This window comes from Ambystoma mexicanum, chromosome 5q (genome assembly GCF_040938575.1).
Source record: "Ambystoma mexicanum isolate Mex_15411 chromosome 5q, UKY_AmexF1_1, whole genome shotgun sequence".
Taxonomy (NCBI): Eukaryota; Metazoa; Chordata; class Amphibia; order Caudata; family Ambystomatidae; genus Ambystoma; species Ambystoma mexicanum.
In genome coordinates this window covers 893818615-893832858 of record NC_090933.1, presented here as the reverse complement: position 1 = coordinate 893832858, position 14244 = coordinate 893818615, and the positions used below count along the sequence as shown (strand labels likewise).

The window sequence follows — 14244 nt, the reverse complement described above, 5'->3', positions numbered from 1 at the left end:
GGGTCTGTGCCTACACATACCTGGGCGTCTGTGAGTCCGTGCCAACCTCTCGCCCGGGTGATGCTGTGACTAGGGCGGGCGCATGCCTGCGCAGGGAAGCGTCTGCCCCCTGTATGCCTGTGCCTTGTGGTCTGCTGCCTGTGCTTTGCGGGGGTGCGGTGCAGGGCGTGCACGGGGGCGTGTCTGTCTCTGCAGCTCCCCGGGCCCCTGGCTCTCCCTCCCTGGCTGTCCGAGCCTCTCAGAGCCCATCTTAACTAAAGTGGCCAAGAGCAGCAGCATCGTCTGCGGCCCAGCGCTGCAGCTCTCGCAGTCCCAGCACCCCGCGCCGGACCCCGAGAGCACCCCCTGACCGCAGGCAGCCGGACAAGCATGGCCAGTCACAGGAGCCTCTGGCCGGCCCTTCTGCTCATCACTTTCCTGCTCTGGGATTTTCCCTGTTTCCAGCAAGCATCCATCTCCGCCTCCCCGGACAAGCGCGGCAGGAGGACCCGCACTGAGGGCAGCAGGCTGCCTGCGGCGGCGGGCAGGGAGAGCCGTCCCGTGGAGCCCCACGAGTACATGCTGTCCATCTACCGGACCTTCTCCACCGCCGAGCGGCTGGGCATCAACGCCAGCTTCTTCCAAACGTCCAGGGCCGCCAACACCATCACTAGCTTCGTGGATAGGGGCCGGGGTAAGTTGCATTCTCAGTGAGGCATTGGGGGGTCGCCAATGTCCGGGTGTGCTGGTGGTCAGCGAAATGTCCTGGTTTGTGCACTTGTGAGCACACAAACTTCAATATCGTTTTCTAAAAAAAAATAGTGTATGGCAGTAACACAACCTCCGTGTACAAATATAACACCTTTCTGAGTTGGCTTGTGTTCGTTTTATATATATACACATTATGTAGCCGCGTGGGTGCACAGCGTTGTTTTGTTTCACGGAGTCCGTACTTGAGGCTACGTGGGCGAGTTGAGACGGAACGGGGCCCCCTCCCGGGGTCCTGGCGAGGCTGACTCCGCGTTTGCAATCTCACGTGAAGCAGGGAAATGAAAAGTTCCCAGTGACTGCGAGCAAACATTTGATGGCCGGGTCCCTCCTTATCAGGCAGCCCCTCTCTCTTATCGCGACTACCTGGAATAAGAGCGGCTCTGTTTGGCGAGCGGGCCCGTCACCTGCGTCCGCGGGGGCTCGGGGCCGCAGCCTTCCCATGACGCCCCCTCAGCCGGACCGCCTGCAAACTCCGCATCAAGCACATCGGGCACCAGCATCCGAGCCCTTACTGCAGAAACGTCGCACCTGTGTCGGCGCAATTTGTCGCAGTGCCTTCACCGGCGCCAACACGTGTCGGACAAATAATTGCCAATCTTTAACCTGCAAAGGAGACCGTCTGCAAAACGAACTGGCGCTGCACTCTTGCATGGGATTCGTGTGTGCCCATGTCCTTTATAGGTGTATTGTGAACAATTCTGATATGATAGGTTATTTATAACGCGCTTAATTCCCAGACGTTTCTAAGCGCGGAATAAACAATTATACTGGGAAATGCACAAGCGAACGCATGGTGTGTACTAGAATCTCTGCGATGCAAGTTTCACTAGAGAAAGTTCGCACGAGACACCCTGAAAACACCGCAACACACACGTCGAAAGCCCCTTTCCGCTGAACATCTGTGCGATAGACGAGCGCCGCTTTGTAGTCTGCTATCGATCCTTTGCAAACAAGAAGGTTGTCTGCCAAACATACAAGTGCACTCTTCTGCACTAGAGCAGCTGTACAATGTAAGCGATTGCATCGGAACCGTGGACGAATCTAACCTGGGAGAGTATCCTAGCGAAGTGGTCCATCCCTAAGCTTGCAGGTGGAGTTCGTGCGTTAGTGGTTGTGCCGCGGGTGCTGTATTTCACGTCGGGTATTTAGCAACACGTTTTGCGTCAGTTACTCGCTGTTCGGACCATTGCGACGTACTCACGTGTGGACTCTGCGCTGGAAAATACGCACAATACATTAGCACATCATTCTGCGCTGAAACGTGCGGACAATGCAGCCGGGAGGAATTGTGCATTATGCGGTTCGTAAAATGTTCTAGTGATTCACTCCGTGCACGTGTGCACTAGGCTGCTGAAGTGGCCTGAGTTCGAATCTATGTACGATATACTGATGATGGGTTGTGCTTTGGACCCTTTATTAGGTAGCCTGGCCACGGAGTAGAACCTCTGTTAAATGATCTGGCGATGCGTGACTAGAACCTCTCTAAAATACACTGACTATAGAGTAGACCATCTCTTTCATTATCCGGTCAGGCTTTCTGCGCTAGAACCTTTCTAAAATGCTCTGGCTGCAGAGTAAAACATCTGTTTCATTATCTGGCGACGCGTTCTGCGCTAGAACCTTTCTAAAATATCCAGCTACAGAGTAGAACATCTGTTTGATTAACTGATAACGCGTTCTGTGATAGAACCTTTCTAAAATACTCTGGCTATAGAGTAGAGCATCTGTTTGATTAGCCGGTGACACGTTCTGTGATAGAACCTTTCTAAAATACTCTAACTACAGAGCAGAACATCTGTTTATTTGTTGATGGGTCGTGCACTAGAACCTTTATACAATACTCCGGCTATAGAGTAGAACATCTGTTTCATTATTTGGTGACGCTTTCTCCACTAGAACCTTTCTAAAATACTCTAGCTACAGAGTAGAACATCCGTTTCATTATTTGTTGATAAGTAGTGCACTAGAACCTTTCTAAAATACTCTGGCTATGGAGTATAACATCTGTTTGATTAACTGGTGACGCGTTCTGTGATAGAATCTTTCTGAAATACTCTGGCTACAGAGTACAACATCTGTCTGATTAACTGGTGACACTTTCTGCCTAGAACCTTTCTAAAATACTCTGACCACTGAGTAGAACATCTGTTTGATTAACTGGTGATACGTTCTGTGATAGAATCTTTCTAAAATACTCTGGCTACAGAGTACAACATCTGTCTGATTAACTGGTGACACTTTCTGCACTAGAACCTTTCTAAAATACTCTGGCACAGAGTAGAACATCTGTTTGATTATTTGGAGATGGGTTGTGCACTAGAACCTCTCTAAAATAATCCGGCTATAGAGTACAGCATCTGTTTGATTAACTGGTGATGTGTTCTGTGCTAGAACCTTTCCAAACTACTCTGGCTACAGAGTAGAACAGCATCTGTTTGATTAACTGGCGACACTGTCTGCATTAGAACCTTTCTAAAACTGCTCAGGCTACAGAGTAGAACATCTGTTTTATTATATGGTCATGCTTTCTGCACTAGAACCTTCCTAAAATATTCTGGCTACATACAACCTGCGTTCCATAATCTGGTGACACATTGTGCTCTAGACCCTTTGTAAAATGTTCTGATGAAGTGCTTACTGGTGACCTATTCTAAATCAGAACCTTTGTGACATAATCTGGTGAAGTATTGTGCACTGGACCTTCCTAAAATATTCTGGTGAAGCCTTCTGCTCTAGAACTTTTTTTTAAAGAAATACTGGTGAGGTGTTGTAATTTGGAAACTTTGCAAAATTGTCTGGTGATGTATTGTGTTGAACCCAAAATATTCTGGCAAGTACTGTGCGTGCGAACCTTTGTAATAAAAGGTGGCTTAGTGGGATCTGGAACCCCTGTAAAATATATTGGGGACGTAAGAACAATGATTTATGTATGTAGTGCTTTCGCCAAAGCACCGCCCATATAACATTTTTATATACAATTATTCTCAGCAAACGCATACTCACGGTTGTTACTCATTGACTAAGCAACGGTGGAAGGATGCAAGGCTGAGATGGACTTGTTTGGGATTCAGACCTGTGACCTGCATCATCATGCACAGCTCTCAGCCGCTATCTTAGCGGCTAGGTTGCGCATTAGAAGATATACTTTTATATAAGTGCTTTAGAAATGTGTAAAATGTAGTGGTGAGTTCTTTTGGGTTAGACATTGTGTAAAGCATACCTATGTGGGTCTGATCCTTTATCGAATACACTGGAGAATCAGGCCCTAGTGTGCTAGCATCTCTGCTCACAGTGGGATTGTTTCTGCACACATCTTTGTAAAGTCCGAGGGGGGTGGCGTGGGGAGAGGGGGGGGGGTTGTGTGCCTTCGTTGGATAATACACTGGTGAAAAATAGTGCATTAGAATTGGTGTAAATTATACTCGTTAAATATTGTGCATTAGAACTGTTGTAAGCTATTCTGATGAAGTATGGTATGTCAGAAATTCTGCAACGTACACTGGTGACGTATTTGTAAAATATACTGGTGACGTGGAACCTTTGCACACAAGCAGGGGGTTCTTTCTGCCTTAGATTCTTTGCAAAGCATAGGGCGATCGTGGTGTGCCTTAGAACCTTTGCCCAATATGTTGCTGAAAAAATGTGCATTAGAACTTTTGAAAAATATACTGTCCACTTGTGCATTAGAACCTTTGTAGAAGACACTGGTGGAGTAGTGCGTGATAAAACCTTTGTAAACTATACCATGGCCGTATTGTGCGTGTGAACCTCTCTTGAGTATACTGGGCATGTATTGCGCGTGTACGCCTCTGTAAAGTATAGCAGTGCAGTGGTGTGCGTTAGAACTTCTGCAAAGCTCTGGTGACCTATTATGCGTGTGAGCGTCTGGGTGACGCATTCTGCGTGGTAACCTCTCTAAAGTATCCCGGTGCAGTAATGTGCGTTACAACCATTGTGAAGTATACGGGTGGGTGTGCGTGTGAACCTCTGTAAAGTACATACCGGTGACGTATGGCGCATGGAAGCATTGCATGCAAGCAGGGCGGTTTCCTCTGCATTGGAGTCTGTTCAGGCTCCGCTGGCGGGGCTGCGGTGCCTTGGGAACTCCGCAGGGCAGAGCAGAGGGACTATTGTCTGCTGTGGCTGCTAAACGTGCAGGTTATTCACTTCGCCCGATGCTTGTGGAAGGCTACCACGAATGTGGTGGCCATAATATGCTGGGGCATATCAAGACGGAACCGGGATAGAGAGGTGGGGGCGGGCGGGGGGAGGGGCGAGGGACCTTTCCCAGAGAGAGCGCATTGCAACATTCTGGAAGACGAGAAGTCTGGGCCTGGTGGCCATGTCTGGCCTTAACGCCCGGGATTTCTCCTGTCTGGGGCAAATACTTCAGTGAAGGCGGTTTCAACAAGTTCCTACGAAAGCTGGAAAGTGAAGTATTCTCCTGAGAGCGAGTATTCGCGCGAGGTCATGTGTCACGTCCTCAAATGTAGCCCTCTTGCTGGCAATATCCGAAATAAAAACCCAAGCCCCGTATTCCCCATAGCGCCTCACGTGAAAAGACTGCCGCGAAGGAGCTGCGGGAGCGCGCCGCGAGGCGACCGTGATCAAGCTATGAATTAAGAAGTCAAGACACTAGCGGGAGTTAAGCTGCTCGTCGCTTGGCCACATACGGGATAAAAGGAATAGGTTGGTGAAATAAAAGAAAGAATCGTTCGCCCCCACACGGCCATGTAGACAACCACCCTGTAACCAAAGAGTGCGCATATTACACGCCAGCGGGTTTATACCTAAATACATCACTGATGTGCAGCGCATCTCTCTGATTCGCAAGTCTACGGACAACGAAAGGTTCGGCATCTTGCGCACGAGTGAATTAGTGAGAGACTAATTAACTCCCTTTAATGAGGGGTGCACATACATTTTGTTCTCCTTCATGTTGCCAGAAACGCGTTACACAGTCCTCAGAATGGAACCTGCCCCTCCACCCCGTGCCAGGAGGAGAGGTCCGCGAACACCCCCCAGCTATGCTGGGTTAAAGTGCTTCTTTGGCTGCTGGATGCCCGGCGACCAAACCAAGCGCATACATTTTAAATGTTGATGCAAGAACGCAGGTCGGCTTTGAAAACCCACATGGCCCCTTAGCGGTTTTATGAGCTGGTTATTCAGTCCTAACTTCAATAAAAACACAGCTGAGGCGGCCCTCTCCCAGGGGGCTTCCCCTTTCCCCGTGATTTGCTCGGGAGCGTGCCCGTAGCTGGAACTGGCCCTTACTATGAAGTTTATTCTCCCAAAAGTAAAAGGAGTGTATTTTCTGCGGCCCCTGGCAAATTTCGATGGACACACTGGTGACTACCTAGGGCAGTTAAAAAAATACATTTGTTTTAAGCCAAGGAGTTCGCATTCATTAATATAAACCCGGCACTGCGTGCGTCTCGCCTTACTTATTCGGAATTTCCTATATATATCGTTATCGATTATTTACTTAATGTATGATTTTCCGGCTTGTTCGCTGATCAAAATCCATTATTTTTCAGGAATAAATAGCGAACTGCCTCTCACTCGGTGGTTTGCGCGGTTCAGATTCCCGGCGCGATATATATGTGTGTAAGGGTTGGAAGGTACAAGGCAGTGCCCGTGGTGTCCTAGATAGCCTGCATTCTTTTAATCGGAGCCTTCTGGCCTCTTCGGGGGCTGCAGGACAACACTAGCGTGAGCGCAAATTCACAAAGCGTTTTCCAATGGAGTTTTGCCATTATAAAACGCTTCTGTGAATTTAGGCGGTGCTTGCTCCGCTCACCCATCCTACCAGATAAAATACAAAGCACACGAGCGCCCCCAGTCTTCTTTTACAGCCATGCACCTGGGTACCCCTCAAAGCACTGCGCTATTTAGAGAAACGTGGATGGCAGATTTAACCAAGGTTTTGCAGCAGAGAAAACATCTGAGTTTTCTTGAAGCTTAGTGCCAAAAAGTCGAACCGAATCAAGAGGAAAAGACAGTAGAGAACGTTTTTGCGCCACCCTTTGCGCCAATTCCACGGATTAGCAACGTGTTTGGAAAATAGACCTGCTTCACGTTTACCGCCTGGGCCAGAAGTTAGGCGCCGGGCTAAAGTGTGCTACAGGAAATATTTAGGAACTGGTGCGTGTCGAACCTGAGGGCCTGACTAGAAAATGCAATCTCAGTGCTGGGGCTGCCCCCGCCCTCCCCCTTTCTTGGCAGCCATGGGGCACAGGTTACCTGCCCTCCACCAGTTACACTCTGGCGCAAAGTAAATGGCCAGGCGCCACCAGCGCCCCCTTTCCGCCACTGTCGCAAAAGCAGGGCGAGTTCATTTAGCAAAGGCGGGCGGGCCTGGCTGCCTGGCAGCCCCTCGGGAGCGCGCCGGGGTCCCCGGCGGATGAGGGCGAAGGCCCACTCCCCGGCCTGAGCCTGATGCGATGTGTCACCGGCTCTGACCCCGCGCGGGGCCTAACGAGGGTTGCTTAGCATCCAGGCCCGCGCCGGCCCGTTTGAACTCGGTGATCTAAATGAGTGCGCATGTCATAACATATCAAATATTGTCTAGTCTCCCAGAAGGAAGCGGCACCAGCCAATGTGGCCGGGCCCGGGGACGCGTCAAGGCGACCTCCTCTCCTCAGAAGCGGTGGCGGGGCACCGCGGGGCCGGCGGCCCGTTAATTGCCGGCCTGGAGCGGGGCTGCGCGGGGAGGCGGCAGCTGTCAGTCTCCTGGCAGACAGCGCGGTTCCACACTCCCCTGCACGGCCCGGCCCGGCCCGGCCCGCCAAAGTGACCTAATTACACCGGGCTCTCGCCCGCCGCCTGGCTGCCGATGCAGCACGGGCACGCCCCGCGGGAGGGCCAGGCGCGGCCGCCCGAGACCCCCGCCAGCCGCCCCGGCTCATGCGCACGTTTTATTTCTCACCAGGCTCACCTGCTTTGCGTGCACGGGGAGCAGCGCGTGAGAAAATAATCCACGTTGTTCTGCTCATATGGGCTTTATTGCACGTGGGGCAGAACATTGGGCTTCCACATATAAAACTCGAATGAGTCTGTGAGCAGTACAGCCAATGAGAAACCTGTTTGCCCCTGAGCGGCATATCAGTGGACCAACCCATCAACAGGCAGACATATATGTCTCTACCGAGAGGCCATTAATGAGAGACAAAAAAAAAAATCCACAAGCCAGACGCGAAATCAACCATCCAGCCTCCAAGGGGGGTGGGGGGGGGGGCGGATGGGTGATTCAGCGTGTTATTCTCGGATGCGCCTCCGCGCTGCATTAGCCGATGCGCACAGTGTGCAATAGATGCACATGAAACTTTACATGGTCCCTTTTTGACATGTTCCTCGGATCAGGCAGGAGTCGGTGCAATCAGTGGAGCAACTTTTCTGAAAATGTTGGGGGGGACATGACATCTGAAGAAAAGGTGCCCCAGCCAAATGAATGGGGACAAAATGGTGGGCCATGAAAGTTAGGGGGTATTGGGGCTGCTCCGAGTCACCGGTCAGCCCCATACTCATGTTGGGGGGCACCTGACAGGACCCACTGGTGCGGCCCTCATGCTGCAGACTCATGGGTGGGGGTCACCCCACCCGCTCCGGACCACCGGAGCTCCACACGTGGCCGGGGGCACCCGGCTCACCGCGGCCCCAGCTCTGGGGGCACCCAGGCCGGGGTCGCCACCCCAGCCCGCCTCACATGGCTGGGGGGACACACAGGATGGCGTTGCCCAGCAGGGGCAACGTCCGGGCTGCGTTGCCTGGCAGGGGCACCGTCCTCAAGCTGGGCCCCGTCCTTAGGCCCAGCGCCTGCAGCGCAGCACCAGCATGGTGCACCAAGAACGACGCTAGAGCCTCGATGGGAGTGACTGGCGAGCCGAAAGCGGCTCGCTTCTTTTATTATGTTGGTCACGTGGCTACTGCCACGTGACCCATTACAACATCCTTGGAGCTACCATGCTTCCAGGAGGGGTTAACATGCAACAGGGGGGACAAACACTCCTCCCCCTAAAATTACGCCCATGGGTGCAATTATTGTTGGCACACAAAGTGCCAAATTAAAAACCCAGATGGTGATAGCTGGTTTAGTATCCCCAGTGCGGGAGCCCCACAGTGCGATGATTCAACTAGGAACTGCAAGGGGAGGCATGGGGTGCTCAGTGTATTGGCCCAGAGGGAGCTCAGTACACATGGGGGTTAATGGCAATGGGAGGTCCATAATGTGAAAAGATGAAGTTCAGTGTAGGGGGAGCAGCAGGCATTTAGTGCAGCACGTGGAGCAGATCCAGGCCAGAGTACACCATAAGAAACTCAGTACAGAGAGGGGGTGAAGGTAACCAAAGGCACAGCAGAAGGGGCAGGGTGTAGTGGGAAGATGGAGCTCAGTGCACTGGAAGAAGAGGTACAGTGCGTGAGATGGGGCGCATTGGGCAGCCAGTGTCCGAGGAGAGCATGGAACTCAGTGCTTGGGGAGCAGAAACCTTCTCATCACCCCACACATCCTTTACAAGAAGCATGTGCACACGGCCCCCTGCAGCTTTTAAGCATAGATTTTACCACCACCAGTGCACCATTCTAGCGATGAAACACACACCTGCAGCCTTGACTTCATAGCGTTATCCCCCACCCTGAAGCCTAACATGTGGATCTGTGCATATCAACCTCTCCACGTCATTAAACGGAGCCCTGAACACATTGCCCTCCCCAGCTGCCAAACCCAGGGGTTACCATCTAGAGACGGACAGTTCAGGGAACAAAACGTGGAATGAGTGATACCATGCATCCTTGCACACCTATACACACGCACACACACACACTTGCACGCATGCTCTTACACACGTTCACATCCATGCATGTCTGCACACCTCTGAGCATGCACACAGGCACACATACCACACATGCACTTGCAGCTGTGCAGAGAATCCTGCCATGCTCACATACCTCTGTGGGTATAGCTACACCTTCATAATTGTTCATACATGCCATGCTCATACACCTCCAAGAACACTCACACACCTCCGTGCATGTTCTCAGATACCGCCAATGGCTTGTCAATACAACTCTGCACACACACACACCTATATAGATATTTTATTTGTATATAGTTTGTCTACCGTGTCCTGCAGTTATACATTATAGCCCAGTGTTTACTTTCAAACAGGATGTAGCATCAGCTAAACAATGTCAGACTTCTCATCAATCTGTTCTTCTTACTTTATAACTAACCGCCTAGTGGCAAATATTAATTCTAAACTAGCTTCCCACAAATGTCAACATTAGTGCTTTTTTTGGAGGTTACTTTCGATATCATTACCTGCAGGAGAGGGGTTGGAGGGAGGCAGTCTCGCAGCCAATCAGGAGGCTCCGAAAGTGGTCCTTACCTCATGGTAAAACTCCTGATCCAAGGCTCCTCAGAAACGGGAGGCTGCCACCTTCCCTGCTGGGATACAGATAAGTGCGTACCCGACCCCACACTACCTTTGTACCCCTCCCTCATACCCTGACCCCAATTGCAAAATCCCTCAACCACCCCCACCCCACTTACGATGTGCTCCTTTGTCCATCGCCGAGAACGCTCAGAGTTCCTGGCGCATCTCGGAAAGAGAGCGGGACTGTGTGTAGTTCTCTTCTCCCTAATCCATGGCGGCCATCTTTATTTGTAGTTTTTTTTTAATTGAGATAAAGCAACCGTGCCGTTTATCCCGAACAAAAAAAATACTATTGGCATCCTGGTAAACATGCCGGGATGCTAATATCAATAAACACTTCTGGGTGGGGCTTTACTGGTTCAGGTAATCCCTGGTCTAACCTTGAAGCCCTTACTTCGCTCATGCTTCTCTCTGGCACAGCCATTACCTGGCCCATTAAAGCCCCCAGCCCTCAGGGTTTATTGCTTAGTTATTCATTGATTTTTCACAAGGTTCTACTGGTGATTACATCAACGTTTTTAAAAAAGCATGTTGCATGATACCACTACTTTACAAAACCTTCTGCCTGGGGGCCACTAGACTCACGGCAAACATCCACGTTGCAGAGGTTCCACATTCTGCACAATACAGAATATTTGCACAGGGATTACATTATTACTACTCTTTGCCTGCTGCACAGCATACAGTGATATCATATTTCCTGCGTGCATGTCCAACCTTTCACCACCAGACTGATACTTTGAATGCCCACAGCTGTCGGCTTTGTAATCCTGCAGCCACAGGTGCTAGGTCTTCAGAGTCAGCTGCAATGTGGACATAGCCCATTCAACTGCATTAACCCAAATGCAACAAGCATTATGGCACAACATGATGTGATGCAACAAGACGTGGCGTCTGTAACATTGCATAACATGCAACACAGCACGGCAGAATGTGACATGATACAGATGTTGCTTCCCAGCTAGGGTCACACTTTATAAATCCCATATACACATACCATACAAACATGATATTAGGGGCCTGATTCACAGAGCGTTTTCCAACGGGATTGCGCCATTATAAAATGCTCCAGTGATTCCAGCCCTAAATGACATAATGACACCACCGAAAAACCGCATACATAAACAAGTAACAAAATACAGTACATGAAGTGACATGATGTAGCAAAAAAGGGCTGTGTGGAGAGGCATCTCTTCAAGCATTGTTTGTTCAGCTCTGTGCACTGCGCTCGATACACAAAACCTTTTCAACGCAAATGTTGGTATGCAGTAGCGCATCCCTTCCACTTGTATGGGAAGGATCTGCAGCCCAGTCCCAAAAGATGCACACATCCTGATGCTCTGCCCGCATTCACAGTTGCACGAACCAGAGAAGAGCAATTCACGAACTGGATGCGCTACTGCGAGACATGGCAGGGACATTGACCCTCCCGTGCATATTTTTACATGAGAACAGCTGTGGGGTGAATCACTGCTGTACCACTTGCATGTCTACAAAAAAACCAGGAGATATATACATATATCTACCTATATAAATGAAAGATAACGGCAACAATATTATATGGATGTGAGGTAATATTGTTCGCGGGCTGGGCTTTCCTTGATCGACTAGTAGGTAAATTTGGAAAGCAGTGCTGATCTCACCAAAGTCCACCCCGATCAGTGCAATCAGACTGGAACTGGGCCTGATTTCGCCACGGGCGAAATACTTAAAAAGATCTCTGTCTCTATTGGCTAAAATGGGGGAAGGTGAGGAACATTCCCTGAGCTCGTATGTTCAAGAACATATACGTAGCGGCTCACAGCCTAAATCTTTAATGCAAACATGTCATTAAAATTGTAAAATCTATCCGAACATGATCCAAGTGGGTAGAACAGATAGTACCTTCATAATGAAAAACAAAATAAAGCGCTGGGATAGAATACTGATTATGAGGACCTAAATAGGCTATAACTATATAAAAGCAATCTGCACCTACACATCCCCTCGAATAACGTAAGATCATGCGTCCAAAAATGCCCTTCTGAAAAGCACAGAGACCTATACTTCTGATTTTGTTTGAACGTCCTTCCTACAATGGAAGTACTAGGGCCGAAACTCTTAATATCAAAGGAAATGCGAGGTTGCCGTGCATGTGGGCTAGACCCAACCGAATCCCTGTTCCACCTGGTCTTGGAATGCCCGGTCTTTCGGGAACAGAGAATTCGTTCACTAGGAAAGTTCGTCCGTTCGACCTCCTGGGCTCTGTCAGACAACCTCTAGACGAGCATTATGTTGCCCACTAATGAGGGTCTCATAGTAGCCTTAGCAAAACTGCTAGAAGAAAAGTTTCAGGAACTTTGTAAGAAAATGATGCAGGGAGAAGCAGACTGGGGAGCGATATGGGGCGACTAACTGCCCGCCCAAGTTGTTCTCTTTGCGCTGGTGCGCGATGCATACATTCTCACAAGGGATATCCACATTGGTTCGATCATGATGTAAGTTTTCTTGGAAAAGGAAAGCTACAGAACTTGGAGAAAGCTTTCTACTGACATCATGGTGTGAGGCGATGAGAACTCTGTATGGAAACTGCAATATGACTCTCAATGTACCATCTATTGTACATATGTTTAGATATTCCTTTTTATTTTCGTTCTTTGTATTGAAGTGTAAAACGTTTATTTCTAAACTAAACACAATTTCTTTAAAAAAATATATAAATACTGTGTTTCTTTCCTTTGTATGACTGCATGGCTGATTAAAACTGAAGATCTTATGGATGGTTTTGCAGTCTGGCAACTTTATTTTCGAGGTTAATTCAATTCCCTGGAGTTTCGTTTTCCTTTTTCCCCATGTGTGCCATCCCTTTTGAGGAACAGAAGTGTTCCTCTCTCTCTCTCTCTCTATATATATATATATATATATATATATATTTGTTTTTTCCACACATTTCACAATGACAGAACTGTTCAGGTCCCATAATAATGCCATTTTCTCCCAGCACCCACTTAAGTGCTAGGAGCCTATCACACATCGATGCCAGACACACACAACAAATTCACATATTAGCACATCATTTGTGCTTGTGCACAATACAAAGAAATGTACAGGTGGGACAGAAGGGTGGAGTGCTGGTTGGTTGTTTGTTCGGCCCCAAAGCATTCCCACTGTTGGTGTACATCAGTCACGTGCGCACCTAAAAGGTAGATCTATGTGTTGTGGGGATCTCTGACATCACAGAGATGCTGGGCACGATAACAGGTTTTTAAGTTACTCAAGCACAATGATCCACTGGCAACTTTTTGGCTACTGCACACAATTCAGAGCACACCCTTTCCTCATTATGCTATGTCAGGTTATCTTCGGTGTCTGCAGATATCATTACAGTAATGGTATGTGTTGGTAACAGCGAGAACATCCCCAATGGCGCCTGTACTACTCCTCCTACACCAGTTATGTAGATAGACATATCAGGAGCAGTACTCCCAGGAGAGGGCTTTTGGGGAGACTTGTGAACTGTATGAAGGCAGGTGTGACTAAAGTCTATTCTAGAAGTGGCAAAGGAGGGCAACAAAGGCTTGTGTGCACTTTGTATCAGACCTTAGCTCCGAGGTGCTTAAATCAGAATGGCAAAGAGATAAAAGAAGGCAGTATACCTCCTTTGACTCACTTTGGACCTTTTAAATATGTTTCGGTCTTCCCTCCAAAGTTGTTGTTCTGGTGGAGGGTGCCCTTTTTTGCCTTGCAACATTTTCATTTTGTTGCTCGACATTCACAGTGACTGTTTTCATGGTTCATCCATTCAATTGGTGTTTTCTCTTGTTCCATTCTTTCTGCTTCTTTTCTCTATTTCTTTTATACAGTGCCTGATTCATGCATTGGTGCAAAAAGTACACGTTGCACCGCTCTGTGATTCAGGGTGTTTGTTGGCAGTGCAAAGAGACATTGCACCAGTGCAAAGTCTCTTTGCACAGTGCTGAAAATTCCACGAACCAGGCCCTAAATGCCATCCTTACAGCTATTGTACCAACTGATTCCATTGTGTAAAGCGCCTTGGCGTAAGGCGCTAGAGAAGAACAAT

General features: G+C 49.0%; 1 protein-coding gene across 1 annotated transcript in view; it reads left to right on the top strand.

Annotated features, from left to right (window-relative positions):
- Positions 1 to 269: 269 nt before the first annotated feature.
- Positions 270 to 14244, top strand: part of GDF6 (growth differentiation factor 6) — a 137434-nt gene continuing 123459 nt past the window's right edge. Inside the window, exon 1 of the mRNA XM_069621396.1 lies at positions 270 to 673. Within this exon, the coding sequence (XP_069477497.1) occupies positions 370 to 673 (304 nt within the window). The 5' untranslated portion in view covers positions 270 to 369. The remainder of the gene's footprint in view (positions 674 to 14244) is intronic.